Below are 18,050 nucleotides of genomic sequence, written 5' to 3'. Positions count from 1 at the left end.
TTTTAACCATCCCCAAAATCCCACCTTTTCTCTCCCATCCCACAGTTCAGCTATATCTAATGATGCAGACAGACTGGAAGGAGTTGAGAGCAGTTAATAGAGACAAGCACTGGATCCAGGAACTTTTATATTAATGGTGTAGAAAAAGCATCAGCTCCCTCCCAGCTCTGCAGTGAATGACCCCTCCTTAGGTACAGCCCAGACTCAAGTCAAACCCTAAGCTCAAAAGAGCAAATACATCAAACTTGAAGATCCATTCTTCCCTGTTCTACCCCTCAGACCCTCTTCTGTTTGTCCGTCCCTGCTATCCTGTACAGCTCCTGCACTTCCATACACACTGGAGTCTTTCATGTGCTCCTTTACACTAATGACTTTGAACAAAAGGAAGAGTCCACATCTCACACACTTTCACAGCCATTTGCAAAATAACACTTACATTGAGTTCCTCCAGCTTATTGATGGTGGTTTTGGCATCAAGCAATTTATTAGTGAGCTCTACAATCTCCCAGTCCAGCGTCTTGCGGTCCATTTCTGCCTTTTTAATCTGGGATGCAAGAATACCAGGTTTAAAACTTCCTAGCACAGAACCTGGCTTTACCACCCACCTCAGCCCAAGCATAGTACAATGACATGTTCAGCTGGGATACAAAAAACTTCCAGACAGATAGACAGACAGACAAGGGAGACAACCCTCTTCAAAGGAAGGTGATTCCAGAAGCCAAATGGGACCAGCTGCTCTGCTAGCTACAGAGACAAGAGGTTGAGTCAGAACCTCCTTAATGTAGTATCTCTTCTCGCAGCACCAGCATGTTTCCTCTCTGCCCCTGGTTCCCATGGTGCCTCACAAAAAACTAGTGGTTTTGAGCAATCAGTCCCAACCTGCCACTGAAAGCAAAGACCTCTGAGATTGTGACACCCAGTCCTCATTCCTGGGGAAACCAAAACAAGAATACTGCCTGAAAAGATCCAACAGTCAATACTGAATGGACAAAAGGGGGGAAGCACCATCTCGCAAGAGTTTAAGCCTTGCTCTAGTAAGCAAAAGGACTCGTGGCTCCATTTGAAGTTCAGCTGATGTCCTCCATAAAGCAGGGAACCTTGCCTCTTCAGACTCCCTAACAGTTCAGGTACAGGGCTGCCAGAGACTCAGATGTAACAGCAAAGGGGGACAACAGCTCAGAACAACCAAGCTGTTGCTGTCTCAAGAAGTTCTTCCAAACTGCCCAAGGGTGTTGTGAGGCTGTGACCAGCAGGGCCAGCTGTGCATCACGGGTACAGCACAGCAAGAGGCAAGCGGATAGGGGAGCCAGTACTTCACTGGTATGCAGTCTCTTCAGGCACCAGCACAACCAATAATTGGTGGTGAATATTAACCCAAGAAATTCAAGTTCTAGAACCAAAGAAATCTCATCCTGGGCTACACAGAGGCAATCAGCACCTCAGCTATTTGACTTGCCTGCTCACAGCTCAGAAGGGGAAGGAAAGGGAGCAAACAAGGCTCACAGCCATCCACACCTTACGCAGTGCTGCAGCTTATGGGCACCACTTCCCAACATGTCATGCTCCAGCTGGCTCAGAGTCAAACACTCTTAAGATGGAGCCCTGCAAGCTAGGACCTGCTGCATCTGCGGGCAGCTGCTGGATACCAGGTGAGCCCTTGGCTGGACGAGGGCTGGGGCCCCTCCATCTGAGATGGGGTATGTGGGATTGACAATGAGACCAACAGGCTGAGACACGTAAAGAGGAAAAAGGAAAAACACACAAACGAAAAGACGCAACTGCAAAAATCCAGCTTTGGCTGAGAGAGGCCTGAGAGGTGAGTGCGCCCAGAGTGTGCCAGCGGCAGCGTGGGGAGGAGAAAGAGAAAGAGGGGGAGGGAGAGAAAAGAAACAGCCATGAGTGTTATGAATGCACACAACAGACATACACGCACATTGGCTCTGCTCTGACTGCTCCCATCCTCCCAGGATGACCACCCCTGACACATCCCTGGCACTCAGGGACTGAAGCAACATGACGGAATACCATGCAATTATGCTGTGAGGAACCAAAGCTCTCGTGCATGACCAAGTACAGGCTCAGTAAATCAAGAAAACCACTCATGACACCAGCCAAAATGGGGAGTAGATGATCATGGCCAGAATCTCACCCCTCACCCACTGCCACATCTGCTGGGTAAAGACAGGGCCCCTTCCCTCACCTGCTCCTAACACACACTGGTCTCTTCCACCTCATCTCTCTAGTGACTTAATAGGGCACTCACCAGGGCATGCAGCTTCTCCTCCAGGTCTTGGTTGGTTCTCTGAGAAGCAGTGTAGCTGTTCTGCAACCTATAGAAACAAGTTTGTATGCTTGGGAATGGATTTCAGGCACCTACTCAAGTTGGCTCCATAGGTGCCAAGAAAACCACCAACTCCAGAACTCAGAAAGACTGCTACTAAGTCAACCAGGCATATTAACTATGCCTCACCCCTGACACATGATGGCTTTCAGACCCCAAGTTACTGGAGGCAAGATGAGGCTGGGAGGGTGAAAGGATCCTGCAGGAGGGGATGTAGATGACTTTGGAGGACTCCTCTGAGCTATGTCATATCTAAGCTCATGCCAGTGACTGGCACTGATTTTTAACTGAGGTACTTTTCAGGAAAAGCAATGATGCATTTTCTTGCAGCCACCAGTGGCTTTTTTTGCACGCATGCTTACATCCAACAGATGAAGAACTCCCTGTCATCAGCCTTTCATGCTGGCAGCATTCCTACACTGTACCTGGGAAGAAATCATGGCTGCAGAGCCTTTATCTCCCCTAGAGTCTGCAGGTGCACCTTTTAAAGGATGCAGCACACCTTTGATTTGCACAACAGGGCACAACCTGCTCACGCCAGCTGAGGGAGTCTTTGGTGTGAGGGATCTTTCTAACTCCACCCCTCTCATTTTCTTTGTCGTACCTACGGAATTTGTCCTTGAACTTCTCCAGCTCCTCACGGTTCTGGCCCAGTTCCATCTCCAGGTAGTCCTGACCTGACTCCAGCTCTCTCTCCATTGCCTCCATTTTGTTAGTCACGTATGTCAGCCGGCGGCGAAGCTCCTCATTCTCATGCTGCAGTAGCCTGGGGCAGGAACCAGGAGCAAGGAACCACTGAGTGCACAGGGAGGATTCCACACCAGCACCCCCACCCCACTGCCCTGCACCAGGGCCCAAGAGCCCTCACAGGGGCCCCAGGAAGTCAGGAACTGAACACTCAGGAGATTCCAATGCATGAAGCAAGAGGTACATCTCTGTCAGGATAGACAGACAAACACTCTTGGAGCAGAGGCAAAGAAGTACATGCCAGCTGGCCAGCCATGGCTCCCACCTCCCTCTCAGGTTACAGTGCTTGCACAAAGACAGATGAGCTGCACAGCTCCAGTGTCCCTCACTGATGAATGAAAAGCAATCAATAATTTATCCCAGTCCAGGATGGATGAATAGAAGGGAAAAATCCTCTTTCCACCTCTGTTAAAGACTTCATCTACTTTCTGTCACACCCACCAACTCCTCTGCCTGCACCTGCACTGGGGATCCATGTTGCCTCCTCCTCCAGCAGGAGGGACATGCAAGGCACAGGTTGGCAAGGCACAGACCAAAGCTCTGCCTACACGGCCCCAGGAAGACTGAAGATCTGAGAGGAGCCTGCAGGGCCAGTCAGCTTCACTGCACAGGTGGCACAAGCAGGATGTGAGGAATCAGCACCCACACAGTTGCAGTATGACAGGCATAAAGGGGGAGCAGCACACTTACTTCATCCTTTCTGCATCCGTCAAGGGTTCCTGCACAGGGAAGAAAACAGCTGTGAGATTCTTTTAGAAGATGAGTTGGTCTCTCACACTGTCCTAAAAGGCAGTCTTGGTTGCTAAACCCTAGCTGTGACTCCTCCTCCCCTGCTCTGACAGTTCATCCAGTCAAGCTTAGAACTACAAGGATTTGTACACACTGCTCAGCTGTCTGATACCAAAACACGCTGTGTGTTCTGGTTCAGGGTAGAAGACTAGAAACCACCACACAAGTTAGGTAACTTTACCCTACCATGGTGCAACCTCAGCATCTCTTTGGTAACATCACCACCTTAGCAGGTCTTTCAGCTTCCTCCACATCCACAGCTGGTGGGCAGCAGGAATCTCACAGGCCAGATACACAGGATTCACTAGTCACCACAGCAATCACTTGTGAGGCCTTGAAGCCCCATAAAAATCATGAGTGAGAATCATTTGGGAGCTGAAAAATGTGGCTACCAATTATATGACCCAGATTGTGCTGCAAAAAAAGGTTTCTTTCTGCAGACCTGAAACCAGCCACTGTAACTATACTGGGATAGCAGAAGAAACACTAAAGGTCAGGAAAGCCTGTAAAAGAAAATGTTATGGGCAAGATCCCTAGAGATAGCTGGAGCAGGGCCCTGCAGGACAAGGAGGCAGTGAGCAGTGACAAGAGCACACAGCTCAGCTATTCTGAACTCCCTGTGCTAACCCATGAGATGGCTGCTGCCTGCCAGGATGGCTGGGAGATATTTAATTAGCAGTAGAAACAACTTTTTTTTTTGTGAAAGCCAAGACTCTGACCATTCTAACAAAGTCCAAACTGCCCATGGATTATTTCTGTAGCTTGATACCAGAAGCACTTCACAAACCCAAGTGCAGTCACACTTCAGACAGCCTATTAAGTGTCACAGTCAGCTCTGGGCTGAGAGACCATGTCAGACAGCCAAGCTGCTAACAATTCTATTAAGTACACCATCCCAGTTCTGACCCTAAGACATCATGAGGCTGCTATCTCCATTAATTCACACTTTAAAAGAATGGTCTTTAACACCTGCATACACCCTCCTGTTTCTAAGGGCAAAGCATCAATCCATTCTTTTCTTACCACCTGACTCCACATGGCAATCAGTTAATTCACACAGAATTATCTAGCAACTGCCTCCCCTGCCCCCACAAATACACAAACAGCAGATGATAGTGACCAGGCAAAGGGGATAATGTGATTCTTATTAATACAAGGTAATGGCATTGCCTCAAAGGAGGCTAGAGAAAAGAAAAAGCTTAAAGGACCTGAAACAGCCATCATACAAAGATCAAGTACTCTAAGGCAGACAGGCACTGGGCACACACAAAGCACTAGGAACATCCCAGCACCTCCTGACAATGGAGCTGCCTGCCTCCTGCACACATCTACTACTCAGCAGCCTGAAGGCCTCCAACCAGCAAACACCTGGGAAGTTTGCAGTGGGGGGAAAGCACCAGTTTCTACCTTCCTTACCTCCTGAACCAAAGGGAAGCTGGTTACTCCCAGGAAGATATACCCAACCTCTAACACAGCCATGAGTGGCACCCACAAGAGAGTAACCTCTGGTGATTAAGCACCCACAACATGAGGCCTGCTCTCAGTCTCTGCCCTGGCATTCCAGACTAGATGAGATCCAGGTAGGGGTTTGGCCTTTGTGAGAGCCCTGCCTGCAAGTCAGTGACCCTGGCACCTACCTTGTTTAGTGCCAGGTTGAAGGAAGGGGAGGATCTAGATGGGGTAGGCCCCTCCTCCCGACTCCAGCATGTTGGAGTGGAGCAGGATCCTTTCTCTGGGTAGTTCGGCTCCACTGCACGCTTCTGCCCAAGCTTAGCACACTGATGCTGTGGCTGTAATAGCTGTGAACAGGGACTGCTTTCATCCCTTCTGCCCTCTGCACTGCTTTTCCATGAAGACAGTGAATGCTGCTGCCCAGAGGATGTCCCTGCCAGCCCCACGTCTGCCAGCTGCTGCAGCTCATACTGACATAGATCTACTACCCTTCTCTCCAAGGAAAGGAGTTTTCCCTTACTGTCCTTCCTCCCAAGGGCAGGTTTCTTTCTTAGTCTGGAAGCTCTCTCAGCTTCCTCAGCACACTTTCTCTGGCCTGAAGCCAGTCCCAGCCCCTCACTTTTCTTTTCTGCTTTTCTTCTGCTTGGGCAGGGGGATCTTTCAGTTGCATGCTTGGTTTTGACCCCTTTTAGGCGACCTTCCCCTTGGCCTTCTGGCACGGAGCTTCTGGGGAAATGGGGAGAGTTCTGGTCTTGTTCTGCTCCCCTGGTCTCTCCCAGTGAGCGCAAACGGTTGGGACTCAGCACCCGCTGGGTAATCTCATCCAGGAATTTGGAGAACTGCAGTTTTTCCTCTGTGAGCTTCCCCCTGCGCTTGACAGAGCCAGCAGCCCTGCTGCTGCTTTGCTCCAGGGAGCGCTTCTCCCCAGGGCTGAGGCAGAGCTCAGGATCACTGTATTTGCGTGAGCCACGACCGTGGCAAAGCGTCTCTACTGAGCGGGACTTGCACAAGCTCTCAGGGCACGAGCCAGTCATGTTGGTCTGCTTCAGGATCCCTTTGAGAGGCAGGTGTGTAGAGGAGACACGAAACTTCCTTGGTGTCAGGACTTCAGGAGGCTCTTTAAATATAAGTGAGCGTTCCAAGCTTCTGCTCTTGAAGGAGCAAGTGGGATGGTGCCTTTCATCTCCAGACACCAGAACTGTCTCCATGCTACGGCTCACAAATTTGCTGCGGTGCCCACGACTGCGGTTCGGGCACCGCTTCCCACTTCGCTGCCCCATCTTCCCACCACGCTGAAGCGCTGGAGAGGCAGTCTGGCTCTTGACGTTCAACTCTGCTCTGCACCCTGCCACTTCCTTCTCACTGCTGGACTCCAGCGACCACGATGAGGAGAAGTTCAGGTTGCAAACCTCAAACCCCTCTGCCTGCTCGAGCTGGCCTGCCTCGGTGTAACTAAACCCTATTTGCTGGTGCAATGGTGTTAAGCCCTTTGTCACCCGGCAAGTTGTTACCTGACTCTGCTCAGCCAAGATCACTCCATCCTGGTCGTCGCGAATGATGGGCACCTCATGCCGGATTTCGCGGTGCTGCGGGGGCGCCTTGCGGTAAGGCTTCTTTGACGGGGCCGTGCTCGACATCCTCCCACCTGCGTGGCTCCCAAAGCGGGTCACCTACCAACAGCAGAAAGGGCACACAAGAGAGAGTCACGGCTGCTCCATCCAACCCTAGAAGTGACCCAGCAGGAATGTGGCTCCCCTGGAGTCCCAGAGCAGGTCCCCATGCAGAGTGCTAATAGAGCAGGTAAAGGATGTAGCCACAAGCCTTGAGCAGCAGCTGCAGGAGAGGGAGCAAAGTAAGAGGTAGCTGTGTCCTTCTCCCAGCTAGTGAGAGCAGAGGGCTGGCACATCCTCTCCCCCCTCTACACACGCTCACTCACGTAGTTGTGTGTCCGGATTATATATAGCAAATGAGAACAGACCTCACAGCAGCATATTGATTAGGCTCTTTAGGAAAGGCCTTTTTCAATATGGAAACTGCAAGCCTTACAGGCAGCACTGACAGCTGGAGCAGGAGTTATTGATCATGTCCTGGCACTGTCAGCAGGGACTATGTGGGAGGAGACTTTAGCCATTAAAGAGCCCAGAATTTTTTGGCTTACACTGGGACCAGTGCAGCAGATAACAGGAGATTTGTTAGAAGGAGAACTGATTACTCTGGCAGAAAAGACAAAGACAACCTCCAAGTCACAGGTGGCATCAAATTAGGGAGTAGCAGTTTTGACCCCTTGGTACTTAAGGCCAGATTCTGCAACACAGAATCACAGAATGGTTTGGATTGGAAAGGACCTTAAAGATCATCTCATTCCAACCCCCCCTGCCATGGACAGGGACATCTTCCACTAGATCAGGTTGCTCAGAGCCCCATCCAGCCTGGCCTTGAACCTCCAGGGATGAGGAGTTCACAACCTCTCCAGGCAACCTGTTCCAGTGCCTCACCACCCCTAGAGGGAATAACTGCACATATGCAGACATGCAGCTGTACCACTAGCGGAAAGATTAGATCCTTCACCCTAGCTATGCTGGAATTCTTCCTGCTGCAGGAACAGTACAAGAGCAAAACATAGGGTAGAAGAAAAGCAGATGTCTTGTATACAAGACAGCTTTTTTTCCATCTTCTAGGTCTGTAATTGAGGGCAGGAAGACTTCCCCACAAGCAGCCAAAATGTCAACCACTCTGTTGTACACAAGACAAGAAGTCTCAGAGCTATCAAGCAGGTGCTGCAGAGCCCAATTCCAGACTTTCCTCAGTGACAACATACTCCAAATATAGGACAACTATGAATGATGCGTAAGTGCCCAATTCTCATTCCCCTTGCAAGACCCTTACACCCAGCAAGCCCAGCATCTCTGCAATCCTCAGCACCTGACCTGCAGCCCTTCAAAGTGCAGGACCTGTGTCCACTCAGATCACGCCCTCTCCCCACCTCCACAAGCAGGGCCACACAAGTCCCTTTCACATACCTGCAGTCGATGGCTGCCACGGGGCCCGTGACCCAGCAGACTTCATTTGCTTTGTGTGTAGGACAGTGGAGTTTTACATGGTAATGGTCTAACAGAGCCTTGAGAATCCTCCCCAGTTCTTATCCTCAAGAATTCTCTCCAATTCTCATCTAGCTGCCTCTTTTGACACCCAGACTGAGTCCCCTGAGAGGAAGGCAAGTGGGAGGTGTCTGCACCAAGCACAGAGCAGTCCCAAGCCATAACAGGCTTTACACTTCACAGGTACATTTGCAAACCATCCTTCACTCTGCTATAAACACAAGCTCACAAAAGTTTCTCAAACCTTTCCACAAACACAAACAACTTCTTAGGACTAACCTGAAAATCTTTCCTATCAGAATGCTGGGAACTTCCCCTTGCTGCAGTCATTCCCTCAAAGTCCCTTCTCCTAAAAAGATGCAGAGATCTCTAATATTTTAGAAAAATTACATCCATAATACTGAATGCACATTTCACTGCATCCCTAAGCGAAACAGAGAGGTCTGTGTTGTGGGGTTAAACTGCATCAGGTCTGATTTGCTGGGAAGACATTTCTCTTTTTCAAAAAGAAAAGCCAGAAGAAGCTTTGTAAATGGCCCGCTATCAAACAGGTGGTCTAGGGGACTCTTCTCTCAATTTCTGCCAGGCTAAGGACAGGAGATGTGCATGAAGATATGCCCAGCTGAAATCACAATAATTTCTCTAGTTCATAAGGACATGAGCACTCACCAGCCTGGGCCCAAATTCAAAGCCTCATGAAGCCAGGACACTCACTCAGATGACCTGAAGAAGAAAAACAAATAGCTAAGCATCCACCAAAACAGCCAGCTTGAAATCTCATCCCACAAATATGTAAGGCATAGGGACTATTTATAGCCAAGGACAACTGCGATGGCCACCTCATTCCAGGTACCTGCCTCAGCCTACATCAGATCTTCTGAAAGTAAAGAAAATGAACTTACAAATACCTGGCCACATGGCCCAGCAAGAGCTGGAAAGGCACATGGCAAGGAAATGTAAAGGCACTCAGGCAACTGGAATCACATAAACTCAAAATTCATGAAGCAATGGCTTCAAAGCAACACTGGTTGCAGAAAGGACTAAACAAACCTCCTCTAGAATGGGACCCTCCCAGCTCATCTTCCCTGCCACTGCAGAGGGATGCTAACTGTGAAGCCTTTGGAACAGAAGTTTGGTGATGCTAATAATTATCTCACTTATCCTTTTAAGTCAGTGTTTTTCACCCACAAATGAGCTGGCAATTATCAGGCTTTTGTTTAAGCCAAAACATTTGTGCCTAGAGCTGTGATAACCCACACCTCCACAAGGGAGAGGAAGGCAAGCTATGCTCTGATTGCCATCAAGTAGCATATCATACTCTACCTTGCTGTTAACAGGCTTCTGTAAAACATCCAGCCAACCATGGACACAAAACAGGTTCACAAACAACATTCCTCTCTGGTCAAAGCCTGGGGTATTTAACTGGTTTTGCCTGGGATAGAGTTAATTTTCTTCCTAGTAGCTAGTAAGTGTTGTGCTTTGGATTTCAGATGAGAATAATGTTGATAACACACTGATGTTTTAAATGTTGCTAAGCAGTATTTACATTAAGGCAAAGATTCTTCAGCTTCTCACCCTATCAGTGAGTAGGCTGAAGGGCACAAGAAGCTGCGAGGTGACATGGCCAGGACAGCTGAGCCCCACTGTCCAAAGGGATGTCCCACAGCATATGGTATCATGGTCAGGATACAAACCAGGGGAAAGGTGGCCACGGGCCACTGCTCAGGAACTGGCTGGGCATTGGTCAGCAGGTGGTGAGCAATTGCACTGTGCATCCCTTGTTTTTTACATTCTACTTATTTTATTATGATCCCCTCCTTTTCTGTCCCATTTAACAGTCAGTATCTCAACCAACAAAATTTTACTTCGTTCAAAATCTCTCCCCATCCCACGGAGGGGTAAGAAGTGAGTCAACGGCTGTGTCATGCTTAGTTACCAGTGGAAATCAAACACAACAGGTACCCATCACTACAAGAAGAGAATTGGGTTAATCTGGGTTAGTCAGCTGTAAGAGAGTGGCTTTGTAGCCATCACTCTGCCACTGGCATGAGTAAAGCCTTCAGTAAAGCCTTCCTTTCCCTGAAACACTACTGCTGCTACGTTACTTTTTCCATGTCAGTGGCATGAAGCCCCAGGAGGTGGGACAGGAGGCAGGGTGTGGAGCAGCTATAAACATGCAGGGAGAGTCAGACTGAAGGTGAAAGGAACAAGCAGGCAACCAGGACCACGCAAAATCAGGTTCTGCCAAAACAAACTGAAGAGGTGCCCCAGTGCTGGCCCTGCCCCAACAAGCTGTCTGGCTACTTTCCTTGCTACAATGCTGAGTCGGGTCTCAACTAGCACACGGAAAAACAGCTTCACAACAATGCAACTGCTCTGTGGGGCAAACTGCAAAGTATGATGGGAGAAAGAGAGGGAGAACGGAGAACGTGTACCTCCAGGAGGGATCAGACCAGCAGAGTTTGAATCTGCTTTCCATCAACTCCCAGCAGAAGCTGTTTCAGCATCATTGCATAACCACCAGCCACATGGCAGACAGACAGAGGTTTCCAGGAACAGCTGCACCCATGGGTCCAGGTACGTTTCCATTGCAGCTGTGTTCAGAATGAGCTTGCCAGAGGCCTCCCTGTCTCTCAGCACACTGTTCCTCAGGCTCAAACAGAACTCTCCTGCTTCCTACCCTAGAGGCAGCAACTATGCTACCTGCCATCTCATCCCCACTTATCTGGAAAAAAACCCAGGATTTGAAATCTACCCTCATGATCTGAGAACTTCCATAGATAGTTAAAAACTCACAGGGCTGCCAGACAACTTTCCCTCAAACAAGGACTTACAGATCCAAAGTGACGACGTGTCCAAACATTTCTGGTCGTTTGTCTCGGAATCAGCTTTCTCCTGTCAGTATTCAGCAGCATCTGGCCAACAGCTCCTGAAACATGAGAAAGGAAACTTGGTGTCAGTCACCTATCAGCACAAAACGTGGAAACAACCAGGCATGCTCAGAGCAACCCATAGCCAGGTGACAGGGCAGAAGTCAACAGCAAACTGCTGCACCATCAGACTACTATCTAATGCCAGGTAAAATGCCTCCACTGTAAAAGCTCCATGCCTTCACTGTACCCCAGAAAGCACAGCTCTTTTAGCCATCTCTCCACCGAGCAGGATGCCTGTGCAAACCAGTAACTGACCTCGGAAAGGCAGCTGGTTTTTCTCCAGGGCTCCCTGCTTCCCCACCTGCATTCCTGTCCACCACCAGGAATCCAGTCACTGTCATTCTGCTCCAGCCACTCTTCCACACCAACCTAATTTTGTTTTGCAGGCAACCTTGCGGTGAACAGCACAGCAAAGGCTTCCTCATCTACAATACCTGAGCATCTCTAGCTAGCACAGAGGGAGAATCCCGAGGTGGTTCAATTCACCACACCTCTGTTCAGAGAGGAGCAGACACTCTCTGCAGAACAGATGGACCTTGTGCTCCAAAGCACAAATGGATATAGGTAATATCCAGAAATAGAAGAAGGCACTAATTCTGCTCATCACACTATTCACAAGTCTCTCTCTGAAGGAGCTTGCTGTCAAGTCCACATTAAGACTACCCTGCAGAAGCTCAATTTTAGCCTGGAGCTACAGCAGGAGGCAGCTCTTCAGCGATTTTAATTAGCACTGTAATACAAGAGGAAACTTAAACTCCTGGTTCTTTTTACCCTTTCCACCTCTCATCAGTAATGCTCCTTAACATTTACAGTCCTCTTTCTACCAGTCTATCACCTGCAGTAGGTCCAATTCTACTGTCTTCCTAGCTATTACCCACTGTTGTTCCAGTAGGATTTCTAAGGTCACTGACAATAACAGCTTCACTGGATTGGCCTACAAGGGCCACAAGGCACACACTGACAAAACACACACAAACTCTTTCTTCACAGGGACACCCTGTCCTGGTTACAGCTGGGACAGAGTTAATTGTCTTCTTGGTAGCAGGTACAGTGCTGTGGTTGGGATTTGGGATGAGAATGATGTTGTTAACACACTGATGGTTTAGGTGTTGCTATGCAGTGCTTACTCTAACTCAGGGAATTTTCAGTTTCTTGTGCCAGTGACAAGGTGCATGAGAAGCTGGGAGGAAGCACAGTCAGGACAGCTGACCAAGCTCAGAGGGAGCACAGTAAGGACAGCTGACTCAAACCAAGCAAAGGAATATTCCATACTTAATGGCATCCTGCTCAGTACATGAACTGAGGGGAGCTGCTGGGAAGGGCCAACTGCTGCTTGGGAAGAGGCTGGGCATTGGTCAGCAGGTGGTGACCAATTGCATTGTGCATCCCTTGTTTTTCTTGGGTTTTATTCCTCTCTCCCTCTCTCCATTACAACCTCTCACCATTATAATTGTTATTATATTTTACTTTATTTGAATTATTAAACAGCTCTAATCCCAACCCACAAGTTTTACTCTTTTCCAGTTCTCCCCCCCATCCCCCTGGGGACAGAGGAGAGAGTGACCAAGTGCCTGCGTGGTACTTGGCTGCCAGCTGGGATTAACCACAACACAGTGCCAGAGTGCAGCTGCACAGGCAGCACACAAGCCTGACTGCAGCTGACTTTAGCAGAGAACATCCCTCAGTGTAAAATCCACTTGCAGGGTAGCTCTGTTCCCTGTGTGATCTGAGAAAGGCAAAACCTTTCCCACACACCACAAACAGATGTCATCTCACAGGGAATTGCTTAGGACAGTTCTGTGGGCCCTGTACAGAATAAACAGCCACTTGGCATGCATACAAAACCACACCACCACCCATGAGCGTTGCTTTATCTTCAGTAACAAGACAGAGGTCCCTGGCACAGAAAGGAAGGTTCAAACAGGACAAAAAGGGCAAGAACAAGAGAAATAAAAAGAAATAAAAAAAGGCAACATTTGTAGGCACCTAGTGTCTTCCTCATATTTGGCAAGTCCCTTGAGGCCTGAGGTAGCCAACACTTTGGGTTCTAAGATGCACACAACTTCTGCCTGCTTGTAGTTGCAGCAGCTGAACACTCCCTGCAGAGGCAGAGGACTTGCAGGCTTTTCTTCATCATCACCTTTTCTTGTGTTGCCTTTTCTGACCTTGTAAAACAGCCTTCTTATCAGTGCTGAGTGCCCCTTCCTCAAGAGAAATACAGTGATTATGATGCAGATGCAGTTTCTTATTTCAGGTACTGTATCACCTTTCCAGCTTTTCCTCTTAACAGCAGCATTTCTTTAGCACTGCTTTTTACTGAGAAAGGGAAACTTGCAATAATGAAAAAATACATTCCATAACACAATCACAGTCACATTCGTTTCTAATGCAACACCACAGAAAGATGTTTTTGTGACTGTCAGAGTCAGCATGCTCCAAAAACTTGCAGGTACAATACCCACAAGTAACAAAACCAAATGTCCTGTGACACATATCTGATCACCACAGTTAACCTGGAACATTGCTCTCTGTGGGCCAACCCATATTCTGCATGCCTATCCAATACAGGATACTGGCACATCCTGCTTTAGGAGGTATCAGTATTTCCTGACTAGCTTCATGAAAAGCAAACACAAGAGAGTTCTAGTTGCCTTCCTGTGCTTATGGACAGAGGAAACCTTAGATTTCAGAAGTCTCAAGCCAGACTACCTGAGAAGCTGCTGCAGAAAGCCTGGCCAAGACAACTAACCAGGGAGATGGACAATGCCATAACTGCACCAAGGCATATCTGTCCAGGACAGGAAAACAAGCTGTGTGAAATTAAAAACAGCACCTGTAGACTGCTGGTGCCAAGCACAATAGAAAAGGACTGCAAGGTTATTAAAGGGCTCTTTAACATTTAATGAGAGAGATCTTTTCATTCAGAGAAGGCATCTCAAAAGAATGTTCAGATCCATTCTACTGCTGGCTATGTTAAAGCTCATTTTAAATAAAAGGATGACAGCTCCAAGTGCAGACTCACATCTCAGTTCTGCCTGTATGTTAATGCTCAGGATTCAGAGCTGAGTAACAGCATTATAGTGACTCTTGGATTAAAATAGAATTTCAGGAGGATTATTGCTCATTCCTGCTTTTCCATACCAATTAACCTTGACTGTTAGGCAGAAACCTCTGTTCTCTGCATGGGAACAATTCCAAGAGCTATCAAGAAAAAGGGATCAGGCTAGCTGTTGGACAACAGTCCATGTAACAAGCCCTACTTAACACCTAACACATTTCCAAAGAAAATGAAATCCCTGGACTCCAGTCATACATAGTTCCTGTTGAAGGGAAATACCACAGGACATATCATGTATCAGTCACATCCACTGCACCATGCAGAATTCTCTTAAAAATTATCAGAATCACACTTTTCTTACAGTCCTGCTCTCTCCTTCCACAATACGAAGATCTCAGTCCCCATAATTCAATTGCACTCCACACCCTTAAATGTGCATTTTATTATGTACTCTCTGCTGTGTTAAGAGTAGCTCAGCTTCCCTAATTCTTTTATAGAAGCCAGGACTGGTCAACGTTGACCAAGAAACGCTAGCATCACTAACATGTAACTGGAATAGAATGCAACAGCTGATTAACATCTGAACAGGAACAGGACAGGAAGCAAAGGACCAGAATTCAATCCCCAGAAGGAATGTTAATGGAGAATAAAAATACCCAGGGGAGATTTTGACCAGGAAATGAGCACCAGCTTTTTAATACATATAAAGCATAGAACCACCATTAATGGCTACACCTGAAATTGCACAAGAACCAGCTCAGCAGAAGGTCATTTACCAAGCTGCCTTTAGCACAGACAGCTACACCAAGGGCTAATGACAGCTTCTCATTCAGAACTGCTGACACACCGGAAGCGTGTTTAGTTCGTTCAGTGATCCTTCCAACTCTCACAAGGTACTTCAGGCTACAAACTTTCAGAGTCTCTTCATCTTAGCACCCTGGGCTTCATGTCCTTCCTCACTCTGTCTGCTTTCCTGTTCTTTTGAGATCTCCCATGAGAAGACTTCTGGAGTATATTGCCCAGAAATTTAAAGAAATACCAGAACATTAGATAAAAATTCATGGAGATTAGGAGAACTCTCAAAAGTTTCTGGAAGTGTCTGGACCCAGCTAGAAAAAGTAAATCTTGATACTCTAACAACATGTATCTGGATAAAGCTGATACTTCACATGAGGGAAATTTGGGAGTCATGGCCTTAAACTTTCTCCAACACAAGCGAGGGAATAGCTACTACAAGCAAACATTTGAAGAGAAGTGGAAGAGGGGGATTTCTGTTGAAAATCATCATGCAGGAATTCCTTTCCCAGACCTCTGTCATATCCTGCACTGTGTAGGAGGGGAAGAAGAGGGGGAAAATTCATACATTGCCTTCCCAGAGCATAAAATCATAAGGCATTTAATTAGGATAAGGTAGAAGCAGCTTAAATTTTTCAACTACTGAAAGGCAGATTCTCAGCCTCTGTAAGTATTCCCTGAGTCTCACACAACCCCCAGCAATATCAGCAGTGCTCTCGTTTCAAACTTTGGTTCAGAAGCTCTGGGCAAATGGCAATCTCCATCTCTTCAGTGCCAGGAACTGAATGTCACGGAGCTGCCCCTCTAGCACAGATACAGTAATGCCAGAGAATGCTGCATTGCTGGAGCATTCAACGCTCCACTTGCCACAATCCTCTCTCCAAAAGGTGCCCTCTGTCCGAGGCTCTCACTGATGCACAGATGGCTGACACACTATGCACTATCTACACAGTGGGACAATGGAGCAGAGCACATTATTTGCATTATTTACAGAGGACAGATGGACAAGTTGCTACAGTGACCTAGCCTACAGAGCATCTGCAATGCTGAGGAGGCGCTAAGTCCAGCCCTAATGCTTGCAGGTGCTGACAAAAACAAATTCAAGAAATAAAATGGCTGTTTACAGCAGTCAGCTTTATTCTGAAATGCTATCACCACAACCATGCTCACAGAGTAATTCACATGCCAGTTTTTTTCCCACAGAGCCTTTACCAGCAAGCAGAACACAAGATGTATTGACTAGATTTATCCTTTTCAACCAGAAAGAGAACTGACATCTGCAGTACTTACTTATTCATTGGCCATAAGTTCTGTATGTGTATAAGTAAGTCACCACATATAGCAGGTGGCACATACTTTTGGGAGACAGACCAGGAAAGAAACAGCATCAAAATTGGGTGACGTTTATTTCAAGCGATGGATGAAGAAAAATAGCAAAATTCAGCTCAAACCTGCTCAGCCATCTGAGTTTTTTCAAGCATTAAACATTTGTGCCACGTTTTAAGATGTTGCTTTTGCTGACTGAACAGACAGGACACCAAACACATTGCAGGTACTTTCATTGGCATCAGAGGACAAAACTTAACATTACAGGGGTCTCACATCTGCTCTCGACAGAAAAAGGCCTCACTTACAAGGAGGATCAACCTGCTTTAATTGAACACTACAGCTAAGAATGACCGAGTTGTACAAAGGCTACAATGACCAGTTCCCCATCCTCCACCAACATGCACCACAACAGGCTCTTTCATTCCATGATCACATGGTTGCAGCCAAACATGACAGACTGTTCAGCAAGTAATGAAAAGGATCAGCTTTTTCCCCAAGGTCTTGTCTACATATACACTGTACTAAATTAAATTGACTTAGAAAATAATATAAAGCACTATAACGCTCCTGGGCAAATGTTCTTAATTCAGTTTAAGAGCACTTTACATTGAAACAACTTAAGTTAAATAGACAGATACAAGACACAAACTAAATTAAGGATGCCTATACAGGAATGCTGCACTAATATAATCACAGCTGTCTCTAATCTGATTAAGTTAAATCAGTACAACTTCCCTGCAATGGCAAAATCCTTACTGATATTGACATTAACCCTTTTTGGCACTTTTCTATTCCCACAGGTTTTGTTGGTTTTGTGTTTGGTTTGAGGTTTTTTCTTCCAAAAACCCCCAAACCCACAACAGTGTGGCCTCTCTCACAACCAAAATAAGCTAACTACACTATACAAGGTATATTAAGACACTAAAGGTATTGACATATAAATGTCTTGAAAGTTTTATTAATCCTATGCCAAATAAACATCATAACAATGCTCAGACCAGTGAAGCTTAATATTTTCTCTACTTTCCCCAAGAGAGATGGAAAAGGTGATCACAAATGCTCACACTGCACACTGTTTTCCATACTCCCACACAGCTTCTGCTTGCTGATGTCCAGCATCCCTGGAGCAGTTCTGGGAAGCCAATGGTCCCCACTTGCCCATTCCTGAGGGTATGGCTCACCAACAGTTTATGTGAGCCAACTGGAGTGTGGAGTTGGAGCACGTTATCCAACCGCCCCAGGCACAGTCTCACTACTGACCCTCTTCCACCAACATGTTCTCCTCTTAACTGTGGGGCAAGCACAGACACAAACCAAATCCTAGGTCACAGACCTAACATGCTACAAACTCACACTCTAACATCACCTCTCATCTCCTCAGTTCCCACAGTGTTTCCCCAGGAAACATATCTGTCAAAATTAAATTTCAACAATTCTAAAATTAGTAGTGTTCTTTCCATTCCTCATTAAAAACTATTCGAACTCTTCCCCCTGGATACCAAAATGAA

General features: G+C 47.2%; 1 protein-coding gene across 2 annotated transcripts in view; it reads right to left on the bottom strand.

Moving 5' to 3' along the window:
• TJAP1 (tight junction associated protein 1) overlaps positions 1–18,050 on the bottom strand; it is a 38,969-nt gene that overhangs the window by 5,955 nt on the left and 14,964 nt on the right. The window contains exons 2-8 of one of the 2 annotated variants that reach the window (XM_059469314.1): positions 11,262–11,356; positions 9,097–9,150; positions 6,841–6,999; positions 3,779–3,807; positions 2,946–3,107; positions 2,264–2,330; positions 437–544 (exon numbers count right to left, since the gene is read on the bottom strand). In XM_059469314.1, the coding sequence (XP_059325297.1) occupies positions 437–544; positions 2,264–2,330; positions 2,946–3,107; positions 3,779–3,807; positions 6,841–6,966 (492 nt within the window). In that variant the 5' untranslated portion in view covers positions 6,967–6,999; positions 9,097–9,150; positions 11,262–11,356. Of the gene's footprint in view, positions 1–436; positions 545–2,263; positions 2,331–2,945; positions 3,108–3,778; positions 3,808–5,514; positions 5,703–6,840; positions 7,000–9,096; positions 9,151–11,261; positions 11,357–18,050 lie in introns of those variants that run through there. The other variant, XM_059469315.1, reaches the window with a different exon arrangement.

The sequence above is a fragment of the Ammospiza nelsoni genome, chromosome 3, assembly GCF_027579445.1.
Source record: "Ammospiza nelsoni isolate bAmmNel1 chromosome 3, bAmmNel1.pri, whole genome shotgun sequence".
NCBI classification, from domain to species: Eukaryota; Metazoa; Chordata; class Aves; order Passeriformes; family Passerellidae; genus Ammospiza; species Ammospiza nelsoni.
This window is presented reverse-complemented; position numbering and strand designations above follow the sequence as displayed.